The 21,825-nt window shown below is 36.2% G+C and overlaps 1 protein-coding gene across 2 annotated transcripts in view; it reads right to left on the minus strand.

The window, feature by feature from the left end:
• CNTN6 (contactin 6) overlaps positions 1–21,825 on the minus strand; it is a 304,375-nt gene that overhangs the window by 126,455 nt on the left and 156,095 nt on the right. For both annotated transcript variants that reach the window (XM_067043597.1, XM_059075379.2), the window contains exon 4: positions 20,966–21,141. In XM_067043597.1, the coding sequence (XP_066899698.1) occupies positions 20,966–21,141 (176 nt within the window). The remainder of the gene's footprint in view (positions 1–20,965; positions 21,142–21,825) is intronic.

A 21,825-nucleotide genomic window follows, 5' to 3' on the forward strand; every position in this document is an offset into this window, starting at 1 on the left:
GATAAAAATGTAAACACTTAAATTTAAACAATAATAGCAAACTAAGATCCTGTGAATAATAAGCTAGAGCATTATGTCATACTTCATTTTTTTTTGATTAAAAGAAAAAAACAAACTTATTCACACATGGAAACATCTCACCGAAATGGATTTTTGTGGGATCTTCATTCCTATTGATTAATTAGAAAAGCATTATGGAATAAATGGTTAGAAAGCTTGGGTCCCAGGATGAGCCTGACTTCAAACATCCCTGTACCATGTCCTAGAAAATTATTTGATCTTTGTCAGCTTCTGCTTATTTATCTGTAAAATGGGTTTATAATACTTCCTGCCTCTTAGTTTTGCTAAATGATATGAGATTTTGAGTAGATGCTCCATAAATGTTAGCTATCCCCATTGGCAGAATGCATCTAAAAGAATATTCTGTCTCTTCAAGGACTCAGGAAACTATGATGACCCACAAGCTAAATCCAGTCTACTGCCTGTTTTTGTAAATAAAGTTTTATTGGAACACAGCAACACACATTTGTTTATATATGGTTGCTTTCATGCTGTAACAGCAGAGAGCTTGCCCTGCAAATCAAAGGTATTTACTGCATGGCTCTTTACACCCCTGGTCTACCTGTTCACCAACACTCCTTCAGACTAATATCTTGATTAAACCTGGCTGATCTTTATGTGACACAGCCAAGAAGAGGATCTGAGAAAGGAAATTGAAAGTACCCCAGACAAAGATAACTGCACCATGAAGCAGATAAAAGCCAAACCTAAGAGCGTCAATATGAACTGGAGATATAAATCCTCAGGCATCCAGCGATATTAGAAGAGTGGTACTAGGGGGAAAAGTTGAGAAAGTTGACTTTTAACAGCTATGATCCCCAGACACAAATGAAACTTCTTTTATTTGAAAAACTAAGCTGCTTCAACCCACAGTTTTTTATTAAAGGTATTTATGAGTACTCTTCCAGTCCCACACACATAAACCATGCAGCACCTGAGCCAGGCCACTGCACGTTCAAGCTTTGTGACGCATATGAAACAAGATTTACCTGCATTACAACAGTGAAAGGGAAATAAATTCGGTGATTTCATTACTCTCTGTTCAATGAAATCCTTATTTTATTGCTGAGCTTTGACACTTTTTCCAGAACCTCAACTATCTTTTCTCTCACCCACTAAGAAGTAACAGCAGCACCAAAAAATAATCTGGACATCTGGATATTGCATTCAATAATTTATTGGAATCTCAGTCGTACTACTACAATGAAAGTAGAGGAGATAAAAAGAACTTTACCCATACAACAAATAAAGGAATTGAAATAATAGTCTTTTCTCTCTCTCTCTCTCTCTCTCTCTCTTCAAAATATTAAATTTTATCAATCAGAATCTAACAGCTCTGGGAACAGCTCTCCAGAACATTCTTTGTTGTTAACAATATCTCAATCACACATATTGCTTTTCCAATACAACTTTCAGGGGACTGATTTGTGATAAAGCTGATATAGGAAATGCAGAGGGAGACAGACATATAGCCAAATAAATCAGGTTAAAATGAAATTGATGGAATGGACTCAAGGGCAACTCTTTACTCACTTTCTCCAGTTTTGATGCTGCATTTGGTCTTAATGGCTGCCTTTGAAACCTTTGTATCTGACCTATTCATAGGAAGAATAAAGCACTGAAAACTACTAAGATCTAGGCAGTGCTGCCTTTTTAAGTTTGTTGTTAGTTGATAAACAGGCTTTCTCCAGAGGAGAAATATCGCCCTGTGGTACAGTCTTGAGCTTTGTAGAACAGTTTACTGGGTCGCCAGCCAGTGTTACATTCTACCAGGAGGGGCAGGATAAGGGCAGAAGGGAATTATTTAGGGTAATTGGAGTCTTTACTCTTAATTACTACATTGTACTGCCTCCACAGCAAATAACTACTTGGATTTTAAGTGGAAAATGGGCTCTGTCAACACTGGACTATTTAATAAATGAAAATGAGAAAATGTCACAGGACAGAAATGAGAAAGCAAAGCTAGGTGTTTACCTCAAGCTCCTTACAAAAATAAGTTCTAGATGAATCACAGATCTAGATGTAATAAGTGAAATTACAAGGATACTAGAGGGGAATAATTTTATAATCCTGGTCTTTAGAAAATGTTTTTGCATGTTTCACAAAACAAAAAAAATTAAAGGAAATCAGAGGTACTATGAATTACAAAAATATCAATTTTACATGCTAAAATTTCTATAAGATAAAAATACCACAAGCAAAATTAAAATAAAAGTTGAAATATTTTAATAGCTTGTAACAGAGAAGTATTAATACACTTAGAATAAATAATTTCTGGAAATTAATAAGAAAAATCTGAACCCCTCCATACAAAACTAGGCAAAGAACATGTGTAGGAAATTTGCAAAAGAATTTTGAATTTCTAATTGCACATGAAAAGTTCAATTTTATTAATAAACCAGGATATCCAAATTAAAGCCACAAAAATATATAATTTATCAAATGGTACATGAAAAATTAAACAATATATACACTTGAGAGGGACTGAGGAAACCACATACACAGTGATGCTGCAAGTATAATTCAGTATAACTGTATTTTAAGAGTTGTTAATCAAGTTGTATTCACATTTGAAATGTAAAACTTAACATTCCCCAGGAATTCAACTTTCTAGTACCTACTCTAAGGATATAATTGATCAAATGAGTAAAGGAATATATAATACACATGGTCATTATATCACTGTCTAATGAAGTCTAACTAAGCCTGTTAACAGTCAGTTACTTAAAATAATATGGTAAAGTTCATATAATCCGATACTATGTAGCCATTTAAAAATGTTTGTATATCTATCTATATTCCTTGTTGCCTAATAATTGGAATTATTTTGGATTTATTTTGGGGACCTCTTCTTTCTTTTGAAAATTTCACTCTTGGTGACTTCAACCACTCTTATGGCTTCAGGTAATATTTATATGCAATATTTATATGCAATACAGACCTTCACATCTAACTATATGACATCCCTAAAATGGAACTCTTAATTCCTTCCTCAAAGTAGTTCTTCAGTCTTACTCATAAAAAACACAGCTATGCATTTGACCATCTTTGATATTATCTTCTCCCTCAAAATTGATATCCCTCCAGCAGCAAACATTATTAACATCACAAATTCCTCCACAATATCTCCACTTTTCCTTCTCCTTTGCTACCCTCTCACCCATGGTTTCCTCATCTATTCAATAACATCTGAACAACAGTATAGCTTCCCAAACTGTTTCATCACTTGCATAATTACAGTCTTTTATATGTTATCACACATATTAGCCAAAGAAATTTAATTAAAAATTAGATTATATAATCTATTAAATCATGAAAAGATTAAATTAGATAATAAAATCACTGAAAATGAGATCATGCAATCGATTTCTTAAAATTGTGTGGGGTCCTATTGTTCTTGGAACACAATTCAAAATCCAAAACATGGGCAGTGAGGCCAGCATGACCTGGTCCCTGCCAACCACTTCAGCTTTCTCTCATACCATTCATTTTCTTCAAAAAACTCCACAATGTCCTTTTTTTTCTAGGTTTGGAATGTCTTAGTTCCTTTCAGCCTCTAAGTCTTTAAATATGTTGTTCCCCCTACATGGAATTTTCTTCAGTGCCATCCCCTGTATCATTTATAGGAGAGTGTTTGCAAATTAGCCCCAATTCCTCACCTCTCACTATATCCACATTCTTTGAAATATGACTTTGGAGGACCTTTCATCACAAGCGTAGTCTACTTTACCACTGCTTAATCTGGCCTGGCCTTACAACCAAAATGCAGCAAAAGTGACAATCTGCCAATTCTGAGCCTCTGCTTCAAAATAGCTTTGTAATCTTTTGCTCACTCTCTTTCTATTGGAACCCCACCCATCCACTATGATAGACGCTAAGACTAACCTGCTGGAGCATAAGAGACTCTGTGCAGAAGAACTGAGTCAGTCCAGTTGCCCCAGCCTGGACTGAAAGGACCCAGCGAAATCAGTAGAGCTGCTTATTTCATCCCCAGTATATAGTGAGCACAGATGAGACCAGAAAAACTACCTAGTAACCCAAAGACTTGTGACCAAAAATAAAGGTTTACTGCTATATACCACAGGGGTTTTCTCCTTGTTTGTTTAACAGCATTATTATAGCATTAGGGATAAAAAACACAATGTATCACTGATATTGGATAAACTCTAGTTTTCATCCATCACAGATTTCATACATCTTGAGTCCTACTTTCCTGCACCCCCAATAAATAACCTCTACATTTTAGTCTCTCAGAGTTTCTTCAAGTATTTATTAAGGCTTTTATGCTATGTATATATTTAGATGTTCCCTTTCCCACTACATACACAGACTCATCATGGCCAAGGACACGTTTGTTTTGTCAAGCACTGTACCTTCAAAATATCATAGAGTGTCTGACACATGATAGTAGCTCAATAAAAACAAGTTAAATGAATTCATAAATATATGAAAATATCTTTGTAATATATTGTTCCTGAAAAATAAGATTAAATTTTTATTTCCATCCTTGCATAGAAATAGAATAAACTTTATTTTATTCATGTGATGAAATACTATACAACAGTTAAAAAGAAAGAAGGAAACCAGCATGTAGAAATATGACTAAATTTTAAAACTTAGTGTAGAGGGGGAAAAAAAGTTGCAAAAGGAATAGCACTCTGATATCATTTATACCAAGATTTAAAACAAAAGGAATAAAAACACAAAGCCATACTTCAAAATATAATAATTATGAGAATATAAACATCAATAAGTCTATTTATATTAAGAAAAAGAGTGAAAACCTACTTCAGTATTTATTAAGATCTCAGTTTTGTGCAGACCAACACTACTGAGTTAAGAGAATAAAAAATATATATAAACATTCCTTTTCTTGCTTTCAGAAATATAAGAGTAAAGGGTATGGCATCACGATGCTGGGGTGGGTTAGCTGAGGTGGTGTGAGAACTGATGCTGAAGGGGTTTTGTCACCTGACAAAAGAGAATGCTTGAAATAGATTAATTAGATTAGACCATCCACATTGTATCCATTTCTATACCTGTCTCTAAATAAAACTTAGCAGTCCAGTGGAGAAAATGCAGAAATTAAGCATCTGACTTCCCAGATTTATCCAAGCAATGCCTTCTTCCAACAGGGAATCTTTGTTAAGGAGATGCCCTGAGAAGATTATTTACGCTCTGGACTGAGCCAAACATCAACAGGATTTAGAATGTCCCAACTTGGAGGTTCTCAGAGATGCATCTTACCAGTCTCTGTGGGTCTCCTCAAGTCGAGGACAAGAAGAAGCCCTCTTTGCATGCAGTTTTACCTGTAGTTTGACATTTCCAAAATCTTATTCCCCAGAAGTAAAATGAGCATCTTAGTCAGGAGACTTGAATTTTAAAAGAAAGATCATTACTATCAAACTTTGAGAATTCTGAAATCCAGATACTTTAGAGAAAGAAAGTAGTTGGACCATTCTATTATTGATTACTACTAATGAGGGAAAAGGCACACAAAAAGAAAATCACACACCTGTATGCTTATCCTTGGAGGACAGCACACAGTCAGACTCAGGAAAAGTGAATTTCAATACAGAAAGAGGGTGATGACATGTATTTAAAGAGAAAGGCAAGCTGGGTGATGTCTAAAAAGAGGGGATAGGTTGTGAGATTTAAAACAAAAAAGGCCAAGACTTTGAAGACTTTGTGGGGGAAGAGAAACACAACACAGTAACATCTTTGAATTTCATGATTACTTCCCTTCCTTATGTTAATGTTAAGTGACAATAAGGTCCCACTTGATGTCAGTGTTTATGAATTAAAAATGAGACCAGTTGTCATGGTTGGACTTTTCTCTTGGTGAAAATTCTCTTTTGGATTTCACCGTGGTTAGGTTTTCACCAGATGAATAAACTGAAGGAAGAAATGGGCAGTTGAGTCAGGGGTAACTGGAAAAAACTGGTTTCAAAGGTGAATCAGGGAATATAGTCTGGTTAAAAACAGAATGATGACAAGGGGTGGGAGAGGGACAGAGGGTAGTTGTTGGGATTAATATAGGACCCAATGAATCGAAGCGTGGTTGGAATCCATGGACTATAATAGGGGCAGTGAGCTAGATAGTTAAGAAGTGGTGTTCCAGGGCTTCCCTGGTGGCGCAGTGGTTGGGAGTCTGCCTGCCGATGCAGGGGGCGCGGGTTCGTGCCCCGGTCCGGGAAGATCCCACATGCCGTGGAGCGGCTGGGCCCGTGAGCCATGGCCGCTGAGCCTGCGCGTCCGGTGGTGTTTCAGAGTTGGGAAGGTTGAAAATTAGATATGGGTGAAGCTTGGCATTTCAGATAGTGACAAGGTTTTGGAGTCAGCTTGACTGGGTGGCGTTTGGCTAAGGTGGAGAGATGAACAGGGTCAATGGAAGATAAAAAATCAAGGAACTGAGAAATCAAGTTATTGAATACTGAACGCTGAATATAGTGAAAGATGAAATGGCCAAGAATATGACAAGAGTGTTTTGATGAAATTAACAATAAGCTAGGAGGTAAAGTCTCCAAGGAATGATGGGATGATCTGGAGTGAGAACGTGAAGACAACATGGGTAGCATAGTCTAATGGCCATGATCCTAATGACTGGGGCATTACATATGAGAGGAAGGTCATCTAGAAGTGGCATTGAGTAAAAATGGGGACTGTATCCTCACTCACAGACTGGGTAGTTAGATGACATGGTACACACTGCTATATTTAAAATAGATAACCAACAAGGACCTACTGTATAGCACATGGAACTCTGCTCAATACTCTGTAATAACCTAAATGGGAAAAGAATTTGAAAAAGAATAGTTGCATGTATATGTATCACTGAATCACTTTGCTATACATGTGAAACTAACACAACGTTGTTAATCAAGTATACTCCAATATAAAATAAAAATATTAAGAAAAAGAGGACCTGGAAGAAAATAGTCACAAGTATGGCAGAATACAAGAGAAGCAGCATCCTCAGATGAAAGCCAAATTTCAGTTGATGCAACCCAGTGAGGAGGAAGTCAGCAAAGGTTAAGGGTATAAGGATTTGGCTGATGACTGACTTGGTTTCATCAAGTCCAGGGAAGAATTTTAGCAGCTGGGGGAGGGTTGGCAAATGGGGTTGGAAATGGGAACAAGCAGAGTTACGTGTAGATGAGGGTTTGGGCAGTAGGGGGTGACCTTGGAACTCTAGGCTTATTACAGTGCCCTATGTACAGCGCAGTGGCGGCCCAGCATATCAGAGATGGTAATGTTAAGGCAAATCTGGGGGCAAGGATATGTGCTTGGGGATGCATGGTGGAGGGTCTTGTCGAAACATCCTCTCCACTTCTGCTGGGAGAGCATGGAGTTGAGGGGAAGGGACACTTACTCGGAGCATCACAGACTGATGCTTCCTTTTGTTAAGCACAGAAAGAGAGATGGAGGGCAGAGAAGAGATAACCGGGACCACAGGCAGTAAGATGCTTCTTTAGGACACCTGCCACTGGGGATGCTTGTGTTGAAAGCCTGACATCTGCTGTCAGTCAGAGCCAGGTTTAAAATCCTGGCTCTGCCACACACTTGCTGTGGGAATTTAAGCAAGCCTGGGAACTGCTTTTCCCAGGGCTTGGCTTACTGGATACGTTTTACCTTTTATTAATATTTAATATTTATGTTAATAACCATAGTCAAGCCCCTAAACCTGCTAGACGTGCCGAAAAGAAATGTCATAAACTTCGATGTTTCACTCAGCCAGATTTTGTTCCTTTTTAAATGAAAACACTAGGATTACTTTCTAAATGAATCCTGAGAACAGTACAAAGACAAAAACAGAAAGCTGAGAGGCAACTGGTGGGAGGAACAGCCCCCTAGCACAGTTGTTTACATTTGATTACTTTTGTTTAAAACTGATGAAATAATTAAAGTAAATCCTTTGTGCTCACGAGATAGAACCCTAGTAAGATAAACTCTAGTAGCTCTTATGGATGGGATTTCTGGAAGAATTAAATGAGGGTTATATAATCCCCATACATAAAATAGAATTAACTTATGCAAACCAACTCATTAATATGCATGTGAAAGTAGATCTGTCAACTTAAGTATTCTCAAATAGGTGGGGAAACACCCAGCAGTTGACTCCTTAAGTCATGCCTGTAGATCTAGACTTTCTCATTTTCATTTTCTGATGTCATAAGTAGAAATTTCTGATGGGATTATAGTTTGAAAACCTATTGTTTTGGTTGATACTCAAACACATTTTTTCTTGTTCTATATTCCAAAGGCATTGATATTTTTTTAAAGTAAGTCTATAGTTATATTTGAGCACGTGCACAAACACTGAAAATAGAATTTACTTTGCTCACTGCTTCCACCTGTGTTTGTCACATAGTAGGTGCTCAATAAATATGCATTATTTGAATGTGGAAATAAATATGTTAATGGCCATCTTAGAGTTTGGAAATATAGATTAACATTTGCTTTTCCCCTGGATTTATGTAAACCATATCATAGCTGCCTTTTTATATCACCTTGGGTTAACCTCTATATGCTGCTATTAGATTGTCTTTAGGCACTAACATAAGTCTTATTTTGAGACTGTATTTCCTACTCCATATGGTATTGAGGCCAGCAACGTATGTGTCACCTGGAAGCTTGCTAGAAACTTAAACTATTGGCACCCCCCTTTGGCCTCTTGAAACGGAACTTTCGTTTAATAAGGTCCCCAAGTGATTTGTATGCATATTAAATTAACATTTGACAAGCACTAGTTGAATGATTAGGGAAGTGGGTTATAACTTCAAGAACCTCTTGCATTACATCTCACCTACACTATTTTCTAATGACCCTAGGCATGTTACTCCACTTCTCTTAATTTTCCTCGTCTATAAAACTGGGTTTATAATGGTAGCTTCTGTGTTACATGGTAGTTTGAAGGATTAAACTAAATTATCCTCTTGAGCTAGAAAGAACTGTTGAGAAGGTTGTGACCTCCTTTTAGGAACATATATGTAAGCATCCATCATAGAGGATGTACTCAGTATCATAAAACTTGAAATGTTTATGTGCCTTATTTTTATAAATTCCCGTCATTCCCTGGCACCTACAAGAATGGAGAAGGGGGTAACATAAATGTAACACCACCAGTTCAGGAAGCAGAACAACTTTCTTCCCAAACCATCAATCTCGGAAGTATAGGAAAATGCACAGGCTTATGGAAGCACACCAAGAAATGTCCGGGAAAAATATTCTAACCTAGTTTTCTGAAATAGGTAGGCAGGACCTCTGGACTGAGTTACGCTTTGTGAGCTTTCCACCAAGAAAAGCCACATAATAAGTGAGTAAAGCAAGCATTGGATTCACCTGAAGTTTGAAAAATTCAGCAACTCATTTCTATTGCCTGTGCAGTGGACCTATTGTGGTGGTGTTACAACTATAGCCAGAGGTTGGTGAGACTTGCAAATAGAGATAGTGACATTGGCTACAGTGACAGTAAACTAGGCACATAGTTTGGGAAGCCTCTTAACTAATGCTATGGAAGAGGCTTAAGGAGTATCTAATGAATATGAGCTATTATTTTTAAGATGTGATATAAGAAGGCACCGTAAGAAATCCAATGTTGTAAGCATTAGAGCAGGTTTGTGAGGGGGATGTGATCCACTGAATCACCCACTTTGCTCTTGAGGATTCACAAGAGAAGCTTCTCTCAGGTTCTAGAGTCAGAGCGATTATGCTTATAGGAACAATTGGCATGTTTTTATCCCCTGAAAGATATGAATCCTTTTTTTGCCTTGGCCACTGCAAAGCTCAAGTTTAGTAATTGAATATGACTTTATGATATGAATTTTTATCCCCTTTTTATTTATTTGAGATATTTTCCCCTTTAGCTTACAAATTGAGCCTCATTTTTAATACATATCATCTATTTTAATAACTCCCAGATATCAAGACTAATTATAAGACTGATGTAATTGAGTGTGGCATTTGCACAAAGATAGACAAATATAACAATGGAAGAGAAAAGAGAGAGCCTAAATGCAGTCCCAAGCAGTGGGTATGCATGCTTGATTACCTTCAGAGTTGGCACTATAGAACTGTGAGGCAAGGGCTGCATTTTTAATATCTTGGTTGGCTCGATTGGATCCCTATGAAGATATATATATATATATATATATATATATATATATTGAACCTACCTTACACCATGCCAATAAATAAATAAATAACTTCCAGGTGCATTGCAGTTTTAAATATGAAAGACAAGACAATAAACTGTAGAAGATAATATAGGAGAGTATCTTCATTTAATCAGGGCAGAAAAATGTTTCTAAAACTTTTTACAAAAAGCATCATTACATATAGGAAACAATGATAAATTGGACTATATTAAATTTGAAAATTTCTGTTTATCAGAGACATGATTAAGAGAGTATAAAAAGCAAGCCACAAGGTAGGAAAAACTATTTCCCTACATAAAACCAACACTGTACTCATATCTAGAATCAGTCACTAAGAAAAAGAAAGACAGCTCAATAGAAAAGTGATTTAAATTTTTTTTAAAGTGGGGGAGGCTTTGCATGTAGCCAATACACATGTAAAAGGTGCTCAAGTTCATTAGTTATCAGGAAATGTAAATTAAACCCAAATGAGATACCCTTACATATCCGACCCAAAAGCTAAAATTTATAAAAGACTGACAATACCAAGTGTTGTCAAAAAAACATTGCTGGTAAGAGGATAAAATAATAAAACCACTGTAGACAATAGTTGGCGTTATCTTTTAAAGTTGTAAATATGCATACCTAAAGGCCCTATAATTAATTCCACACTATGGTATATACAACAGAGAAATGTATGCACAAATGTACCAAAGATAGATACATTATTATTCATAAAGAATTATTCATCTTTGCCTCTAGAAACAATCCACATTTCCATTAAGAGTAGAAGTCATTCATAAATTGTAGTATATCCGTACAATAAAATATTATATATCAATGGAAATTAATGATCTACAGCTACCCGCAGCAACATGGATGAATCTCACAAATACTGTCGGCTACAAAGCCAGACCCAAAGGAATATATATTGTATGGTTTTATTCATATAAAATTCAAAAAGACAATATTTAATTATATATTTACAAGTCAAGATAGTGGAGAAGAGAGAGAGAGAGTAGTAACAGGAAGGGTAGACCGGGGAGGGCCTTCTGGAGTGTTCCCAGTTTTCTGTTTCTGAATCTGATTTAGTACTGCTTCACTGATCTATGTACGTTTTATAATTTTATTCTATGTGTTTTACTTCTTGGAAAAGATTGTATATAAATTAATATGTTAAAACATGATGAACATTTCCAGAGGTTGCCACCAAATCCTCTTTATCATTTGAATTTACTTTTTAAACATTTAATTCTAGTCTGCTATTTTGGTAACACATTAATAATAAACCCCAGAAAATAGTTCATCTGATTCTTTAGTACAAATAAAAATTTTGCTGTGATTCCTGACCAAATTTATAAATCTCAAAAGCAAAATCTCTACAGGCTATGTTCAAAACTACCTCAAAATCATTTGTCAGATGGCATAAGAGTAATAAATAAGCACTTCAACTTTGGGTTTCTTTCTCAGTTTTACAAATCAGAAAATCTCAGTTTTGATCGGATGAACACCTTACTTTCTAACATTGTCTTCTCCCACCCTAACTCTTTGCCTGTGCAGCTCAAATGTACAACTTTATTCAAATGGACCAAAAAGACTAGGCCCTGCTGAATATGAGCAGAGGTGAGGGGTAAGAGAAGGCCTGCATTTTTAAAAAGTATCATTTCTGATAAGATACATAAATAGATGTCCAGCAGTGATGATGAAGAGAAAATGAGGCTAAAACATTGGATAATCCACTCTGCTGTTGATTGAAAAAAATAAAAATAACAGTGGCTTGCTGTAATTCAACCATGCAGCTGCTCTGAGTCCATTTGTTTAAGGCTTAAATTATTTTTAAAAGCGAAGACAAACTCTTCTCCTTTTTATGATACCCACTGACGGTTATTACATTCAGATAAATTCAGAATATTAAATCCATTGCTACATTGTTTTGTGCTGTTTCCAAAATGATCATTAAAAATCAATACTAATTTATCAGATTTCTTTTATTTAATAAATTAAAGAAAAATATTTCTTTACCCACTTTGTTTAGGTACTTTTCTGATGTACAAAAAAAAGGCTAAAAACCATCTAGCATTTACATTTATAATTAGATACGCATTACCCACTTAACACACACTTCACAATTATCAGAGCCTTTACAATTTCCAAATGCGTTTTTAAGTGTTATTTTTAAAACCCCTTCTCTTGGGTTTTAATTTGCTTTTCACATATAAATGCACTTTGTCACAATATCTTCAGGATCATGTATAACTATTTTTATATTGCTTATATATGAAAAAATATTAAAGACATTCTGAATTCATCAGTACCCAATGAAGATTTTTAAATTTATTTCTAAACGTGAGAGGGTTTTTGTTGTTGTTTTTCATGCTTGTACAGACCCTGGGCAAGAGACAGAAATAAAAATACACATCACCCACAAATACACAGATATCTTAGAAATCCTTCTCGAAAGAGCCAAAGGCCTTTATATCATTACTTTTACCTGGAGACCTTTTCTGTTGTTCTCTGACTATGGTTTTTTTTTGTTGTTTTTTTTTTTTTTTTGCGATACGCGGGCCTCTCACTGTTGTGGCCTCTCCCGTTGCGGAGCACAGGCTCCGGACGCGCAGGCTCAGCGGCCACGGCTCACGGGCCCAGCCGCTCCGCGGCATGTGGGATCTTCCCGGACCGGGGCACGAACCCGTGTCTCCTGCATCGGCAGGCGGACTCTCAACCACTGCGCCACCAGGGAAGCCCTGACTATGGTTTTTGGATTCATGTGGATTCTGTTTTACTTCCTCTATCTACAAATAAATGTATATTTAAATATTATTTTCAGATGGAAATGTGAGAAATTCTAGGTCTGTGGTAGGTTGGTGACCTTGGGCAAGTAACATAGTTGCCCCACTTTGAATTTCTTTAATTTCTTCATCTGTAAAACATGGTTTAGGAGAGCTTACAGGTATAGAATAAAGATGAACTGCATTGCAGATATAAAATCCTTGGCATTTCTCTGGAAAAAAAATTATGGTGATTGTAAATGCCTGCATGTTTATAGCCCTTTAAAATGAAATATTATTGCATTTTAACCTTGAGCCACCTAAAATCAACCCTGTGACACCGAGCAAGAATCCCTTAACCCCATCCTACAAGTGTTAGAAATGAGGTTTGGAACGTCCCTAAATATGTGTACCGTGGTTTTAATAACATTAGTAATATCATTAACTTATCAGACTAATATCTTTAAGGGGAAAAGTATGTGGCGTTTTCAAACAACGTTCTATAAGTAACTTCAAAATTCTTAACATCAAAGTATTTCCACTGCTTATAGGATAAGTACTGAAGTCCCAAACTTGGGCTATTAATAGTTGCGTGGACAGACCTCTGCCAAGCTCTCCATCAACAACTCACAACAATATATCAGGTGCCCTTACCCACTGCTCTACATATAATCATAAGTATTTGCGCCTTACAGTAAACCTACATAAAGTGGGTACTACTGACACCTCCATTTTACATGTAAATTCACACCTGTGCACAATGTCACACTGAATGGGGAATATTTTTCAAACATAAGCAGTTCATGCCTGGTACCTCTGCCTAAAAGCTTCATGATATGAAGGAGTTCTGCAGGTTTCTCTGGCATCTCCTAATATCACCCAATCATTCCATTATTTGTAGATTAAGCTTGGAAATAATTTGGATATACCTGGCTCCAAATTATGTTTCAGCCTTGTCCTAGAAAACCAGTTATTTCTAAATCATGGCCTTTCACATTCGAGGTACCCTGGCCTGGTTTTTGCGATTGCCCTCTCATTTTCTCTAATGCTTGAGACTTGTTTGCATTTGCATTTCCTCTCACTCTCCTGTCAACCTGAATGTTCTCCACCTACTTTCTGTGTTTGGAACACAAACTAATATTCCAAGGCTCAGTTCAAGCCCAATTGCCTTTGGAAGGCTTCCTTTGCCCTTTGTCCAATCCAGACAAACTTTACTACTTCCTTCTCTGGTCTCCCTTATGGGTTACATCTCACATCACCTGATGCTTTTTTTGAGGAGGTACAGTGGGCTGTAAGAACTTGGACTCCAGGTTCTGACTGCCTGGGTTTGAATACTGACTCTGCTACTTATTATGTGTGTGATTTTGGGCAAGTTAGTTAATTCTTCTGTGGCCTCAATCTGCTCATCTGAAAATGGGATTATAGTAACTTCATAGGGTTGTTGTGTAAGGCTCATTGAAGTTAATTTACATAAAAAGGTCGGAACGGTGCCTGCTATATAATAGGTACTATGCAAATGCTAGCAATTTCTTTCCTTTTTTTTCTTGCACTCAAGATTTCACCTGCCTGCTCTGTGAAGACAGGGAGCAGCTATTTCTTATCTATCATTTAATCTTTAGTCCCTAGCACAGTGCTTTATGCATATAAATAAGGTGTTTTCTGGTTGCTTGGTGGGTGAATAAATAAATGACCATTCATTTATTCAACTAGTCTAGCTTCGGTCTAGCTAGGCTAGGAGGCCCCAGCAATAATGGAAGAAACTTATGTGAAATGGTATCTGTGAGTAAATTTTAAATAGTGCAGAACCAAAAAAGCCCTATTCATAAGTAACTTTTATCCCAATGTTGATCTATTCATTGGTAGAGTTGTGTATTATGACTGTCTAAAAAAAATACAGCTCAGTGAAATCATGGATTTCTTTCAAAATGCCTATCATTTTTACTCAAGGATGACATTTTAAGCAGCAATGACAGATGCAATGTTCTCTCACACAAGTACAGAGTAACTCATTAACATACATATGAAAGGAAGAAGTCTACATTCAACCTTTACCACCAAAGTCCTTGAGAAATAAAAGAAATTCAAAGCAGCTACGAGTGTAGCTTGTAAAGTCAAACTGGTGTTATCATTCAAGAATACCAGGGTGATAACAGGAGCTTTTGATGACTAGACACTTGCTGAATTTGATTTAGGGTTGAGGTTGGGTAGAGGAAGAAGAGAAGAGCTTAAATTAGAATCTATCTGAGAATTTGCAATGACAGAATCTTATGTGGAAGAACTGAAGGAGACTTTTGCAATTAAATAGTTCAAAACATACTTTTGATAAGTCCACAGACATGACTGACTTGTCTGAGTAACATGGCTGGTTAAAGACAAATTTGATTTAGGAGGATTTTTCATAACAGTATTTTTATATTTGGGCTGCATTTCAAGATGGTTTCATGGTGGGATGATTCAAAGTGAGGCAGACTCTAACAGGCTGAGTCTAATATAAACTCCAAGGGTGCTTTTGAATTTCTGAACATCAGGACAGAAGTTGCAAACAAAAGTCATCAATTATCTAGATGTATTTACCTACAGAGTCTCTCCCATGGATAAGTTAGGTACTGAAAGGCTGTTCATAGTTCATTTGTTCTGAAGGTCAAAGTGAGACTATACAATTGACTGCCAACTGGTAGGAAGCAGAGTTGTTGACACAATTTTATTTTGATGTATAGCTTTGTTCTTACCTATGGAAATTCATATTAGGGCTTCTGGACCCAATTTCTCTGTCAATAAGAAGATCAATTATCTTATATTAAATGTTTAGTGTCTATCTTACTTTGGGTTCCTTAGAAGCAGAGTCTGATGCAGAGATTCAGGGTGTTGATTTATTGAGGAAGCACTCCCAGGAGAAATGGAGGGATGGAAACTGAATAGAGCAAGGGAAGGAGCTAAGCAAGAAGGTGCCTCAGCTATTGTCTAGCTTCATCCAGACCCCATGGGAAGCTCTAGGGCCTGCATTGAAGAACAGGGGCAGCTGTGGGCATTAACAGCTGGGCCCACTGACCGTTAAAAGGGAACTGGACCCGGCACCAACAGCATCTACCACCAGGCTTATTGTGAAGGTTAGTGTCCTACAGATATGGCTTACTTTTTCAGCAATGATTATACCAATAGCAAATGAAATAAAGAAAGAAGGTCCACATAATTTGTGTGGGCAGTGTTTGAAAAGGACTGAATACCTTAACACAAAAGCCATAAGTTTTAGAATCTGAACTTTTATACTCAAGTTACAACTGGTTCTCTAACAATATACTTTTTAAAAAGTCCCAATCTCAGTGAGCCTCAGGCTTCTAACCTGTAAAATGGGGACAACAATAGCATCTTCCTCTTATGGCTGTTCCACAGTTCAAGAAAGGTAATATACTGCAAATACCTAAAAGTCTTGAAAACAAGGGAACAGCTGGTCTGGAGAAAGTTTTAAAATGTAAACTAGATTTTTTTATAAGTAACTGTAGCAGTTTGAAATATGTAGATGTTTGGCCAACTTGAGAGAGAAAATGAAAATATAAAAAGAAGAATTAGAGTTACTGTTTCCTGAGTGCCTATAAGGGATCAGGGGTTTCACATTCATTAATCTCAGTTAATCCATTTCACTGTCCTTTGGATGCTGCTGTAATTCTCATTGTATACATTTCATAAAAGAGGCTTAATATTGTTAAGAGGTGACCTAATATCATACTACTGGTTGTTTTACAAAGATAGAATTTTACTCAGATCTGTTTGTATTGAAAATATTAGCATTTGACCACCATTGTTGAGATGTTCAGAAAGGTACAAAAGCCTTTCTAGCAAAATAGACAATGTTGAAAATTTATGAAGGTAGTGGTGAGAACTCAAATTAAGTTGAAGGTGCGGCTCTTGCACTTTAGAAACTTTCCATTTGGTTGGAGACTTGCATTTGGATTCTACTTTTTCTGTGCAAAGAAACAGAACAGATACGTAATAAGGAAAACTTACTCTTTTTTTTTTATAATTTTGGGAGGAAAAAAAGCCAACTGAAATGATTACTTTTATTCCACTGAATTCTGATGATATCACTTTTTAAAAATTTGTGGTAAAATATGTATAACACAAACTTTACTATTTAAACCATTTTAAGTGTACAATTCTTTAGCATTAAGTACATTCGCATTGATGTATAATCCCCATCCATCTCCAGAATTTTTTAATCAATCCAAACTAAATCTCTGTACTCATTAAACAATAACTCCCCATTTTCCTTCACCTAATCCATGGAAGCCACTGTTCTACTTTATGTCTAGGAATTTGCCTAGTCTACTTACCTCATATAAATAGAATCCTACAATAAATATCCTTTTGTGTGTGTCTTATTTCACTTAGGAAAATGTTTTCAAGGTTCATACATGGTATAGCATGTAATAGAATTTTCGAATTTCCTTTTTAAAGTGGAATAATATTCTGTTGTATGTTTATACCACATTTTGTTAATGCATTTATCTGTTGATGGGTATTTGGGTCCTTTCTACCTTTTACCTGTTATATATAATGCCACTATTAACATGGGTATACAAACACCTGCCTGAGTCCCTTCCATCCTTTGGGGCATTTACCTAGAGGTGGAATTGCTGTGTCGTGGTAATTCTACGTTCAAGTTTTTAAGGAACTGCCATGCTGTCTTCCACAGTAGCTGTACCATTTTACAGTCGCACCAGTAATGCACAAGGATTCCAATGTTTTCACATCCTTGCCAGCTCTTGTTATTTTCTGCGTGTGTGTGTGTTTAAAATAATAGCCATCCTAATGAGTGTGAAGCAGCATTTTCTGGCTCTGATTTGTATTTCTTTACTGATTAGTGATGTTCAGGATGTTTTCATAGAGAAACAAATTCCCAATTGGATATTTCTCTTCTATTATGTTCTCTCTTTTTCTTTCTGCCTCTCTTCTCTCTGTCTCTCTATTTCTCCACCTCTCTCTTTCCCTTCCTCTCATTTTGGAAGAGTAACCATATTAATGAGATTATGCATAGATTTCCATGTGGATACAGATGTAATTTCTTTGAATGAAATTTCAGAAAACCTATTTTGCAAAATTAATATCCTGTATCTCTTAAATGAGATTAGAAGAAAGAATTTGTAAGTGGAGTCTTCTGGGCTGTAAGTCATCAACACTTCTATTTTTTTTAAAAAAAAATAGAAAGCTTTCTGCTTTTTTCCATGGTCTATGTCTTGACTTATGGTGTTTTTTTGTTTTTTGTTTTTTTTTTCTTTTGTAAAGGATGTTTTAATTTATTTATTTATTTTTGGCCGCATTGGGTCTTCCTTGCTGCGTGCGAGCTTTCTCTAATTGCAGTGAGCCGGGGCTACTCTTCATTGTGGTGCATGGGCTTCTCATTGCAGTGACTTCTCTTGTTGCGGAGCACGGGCTCTAGGCATGTGAGCTTCAGTAGATGTGGCATGTGGACTTAGTTGCTCCATGGCATGTGGGATCTTCCCGGACCAGGGCTCGAACCCATGTTCCCTGCATTGGCAGGCGGATTCTTAACCACTGTACCACCAGGGAAGTCCCTATCAACACTTTTCGATTCATCTTTAAGATCTTTGTGCTCATTTGTACAAAAAGTAAACCACTCAGAGTTGCATAATAGCAGTGCCAAAGCTAGACCTGGCATTTTCACCTTTTGAAAAGAAGTTAGTTACTACTTGGAATGAACAACTGACTTAAGTATGGTGGCGAGAGTGCTTATGTAATACAGGAAATGAAGGGAGATACTTTATAGGTGATTAAAATGTGTTGGTTTTGTTTACGGTTGATTCAAGAGATAATTACGCTCGACCAAATCTCTCCATGGACCTAGCAGGAAATGTTTCAGGCATGGGACCACTACAGATACTGGACACAAAAGGCAGAATAATGTGGTTCTTCTTTTGTTTTTGTTCTTGTTTTCAAGTTTAAGACTTGGAACATAAGATCCTTTAAGTCTGCAGGAGAAAGATCAGTTAATGGATGTAGGCCATTCTTCTTTCTGCATGAATAGTAATAGAAACGATTTTAGGGATCAACAGTCACACACCTTCAACTCAAAAAAAGGAAAATTTTGGGAAGAGACAAAGTCAGCAAGGACAGAAGAATTGATTTTCCCATTCATCCAACTGAAAGCATACAATTTCTTAATTTAAACCTTTCCTCTTTTTTTAGCAAAGGGAAAATATGATTTAACTTTGAAAATCTTCTAGTTACACATATTTTTAAAAGCAGAAAAAAGGTGAGAAAAAATAATGTAGGGGACTAAAAATATATATTTTTTGTTTAAGAAGGGGAGCAAAGATGGCTGTGTAAAGCATAGTGCATTTAATTTTCATCATAGGTATTTAGTTATTTTCAAGAATGGATAGAATCCATAGCTTTAGAGAAACTCCAGAGTATAGCAAATAAATGTGCTGTATGTGTTTTCCTTTGCCAGAAAGTCAAATTTATTCTTATGCAATCTGATCCAAATCATGTGTATCTTCTAGGGTTATCGCCTATCCACGTAGGAGATATAATTATTTTGGCCATTGAAAGTCTATGGAGCAATTGTTTACTTCTGTAAAATAAGTTTCTTATTAGTATTTTGCTTCCGGTTTTTTTTTTCCAAGTGCTGGTCTTAGCTGAAATGCAGAAATCAAGTATTGTGTTTATCTTTACCGTAAGGTTCAAGCAGCCATCAGCCTTTGTTCAGATTCCATTTAGCTCTCTAATCTTTTGCATTATCCTTTGATTTCTGCAGATATAAATACATTCAGATACACTTAGTAACGCTTGTGTGTATGTATACATGTGTATGTGTGTATACATAGGACTACATACGTATATGTACGTATGTATAATGTGTGTATATTTAGGACCGCATGCATATATATACATATATACATATGTGTGTGTATTTATTTCTGAATATGTTTATATACATATTCAGAAACAATGCCATCCCCAGAAGGGTCAACATAGGGGAACTATGTGTAGAACAAGGCATATTTGGAACACAAGACGTGCAATGGGAAAGACCCAATTGTTAATTTATATATATTTATATATATATTATATATATATTATATATATTTAGTCATCTAGTGATGACTAAAGTATTTCTACAAGGTGGGCTTTGGACATATATTTTATTTTTTAAATTTCAAAATGATTACTTTTTCAACGTAACAGAAGCATAAACCTTTTCATGAGGGCTGCAAAGAGTAGCTTCTCACTCTTTGGCCCCTGATATATCCTCTGAGGTGGACATGGGTAGGGATTGGGTCAGGGAGGGGGTACAAAAGGAGACAGTTAAGGCTTCTACTTCATCCATATCAACAGATGTAATTACTTTCAAACAAGGCTTTCCCTGGATCCAATATGAAACATTTCAGCCCCTGGAAACACTACATAAAAACTATATAAGGAGCAGTATGTCTGTTGTTCATCTGCTAATGTCCCCAAATGTCACCAAGGTAATTATTTGGATGACATTTTTGTGACACAGCTGGACATTGTTACAGTTAATATAAGTCTGCCTTTGGCAACCACTTTATTTCCACCTACATCAAACTGTGGATGCATGATCACTTTTCCTGGGAGAATACTTGCCTCCCCCAAAAGACGTCTCTGCCCTCAGCTTTTGCTTTGTGTGCTCTGCATACTAATACCCAATGCAAAAGAAAAAGGAAAAAGTAATATATATAATCTTTATCTTAATATGTATATCTGGAAATTTCAGAGATGTTTCTAAATATAATTCACAAAATACAATAACACTGATATTTCCTTCCTTTTTTGAAACAGATTTCAGCTATCCCCAGGAGTCTGAATTCACAAAATGCACACTGTTAAAACGTTTTGCCTCTATAAATTCATATTTGCTCTCAAAGAGCATATGATTGGCAAAGCTGGATTTTTTCGACTATGATTATAATAAAAATATATTTTTAGAAACATAAAGATTATAGATTTTTCCCACACACTCACATGCAAATTGGAGCTTCGCCTTCTGGCTCAGAATTGTTCCCAGAGGGTTGGTGGCCAGGCACTGGTACATGCCAGTATCTTGATCTGTGTGGGGGCTACTGATTGCCAAACTGCCTCCATCCAACCTGTAGTGATAGCTCATGGTAAAATCAATATCTGTGCCATTTTGCTTCCACCTTTAAGGAAAAAAAAATCAAATCATGTTTCTAATATACAGAGTTGACCACTCTTGTGTTAAACAACATGCACCTGTAATTCCTGAGACTGTTAAAATGAAACAAAACATGGTTATATGTGGATACATCCCACCAGTTTCATTGAAGATAATTGTCTTCATGACCTCTGTGATATCAATAACTAGGTTATTTTTAAGATCTTCTACTCTTTACAAATTATGAACATTCACCCAAATGTGTACAAAGAGGCAATAGAACTCTTGACATAAGAAATAAAAAGTAGACATTCAGTCAATAAACCTGGCCGCCCTATTCCTTTAGCAACTTTTCAAATAACATATACCATACCTGAACACGCACAATGGATACTGCAAAATTGAATGTCAAAAATGATTTAGACATAGAAATCCAAGAAAAATATATTAGAAATGGCACAAAGAAAGCCAGCAAAGATTTTACAATGCCAATTTGAGCTTGATAACAAAACAAAAATAACCAGGCTACTTTAGAACATGATTGTCTCTGTTAGTCTCTTACTAGGAAAATTAATTTCAACAGTATTTAGAAATACTGAATATTTTTCATTATTTCTGCAGTATTTAGAAATATTTCAACAGTATTTAGAAATGCCAAACTAAAAGTATACCTTAACAAAAACAAACGCAGTTTGAGACGTTTTTATTT

This window comes from Kogia breviceps, chromosome 10, assembly GCF_026419965.1.
Source record: "Kogia breviceps isolate mKogBre1 chromosome 10, mKogBre1 haplotype 1, whole genome shotgun sequence".
Lineage (NCBI taxonomy): Eukaryota > Metazoa > Chordata > Mammalia > Artiodactyla > Physeteridae > Kogia > Kogia breviceps.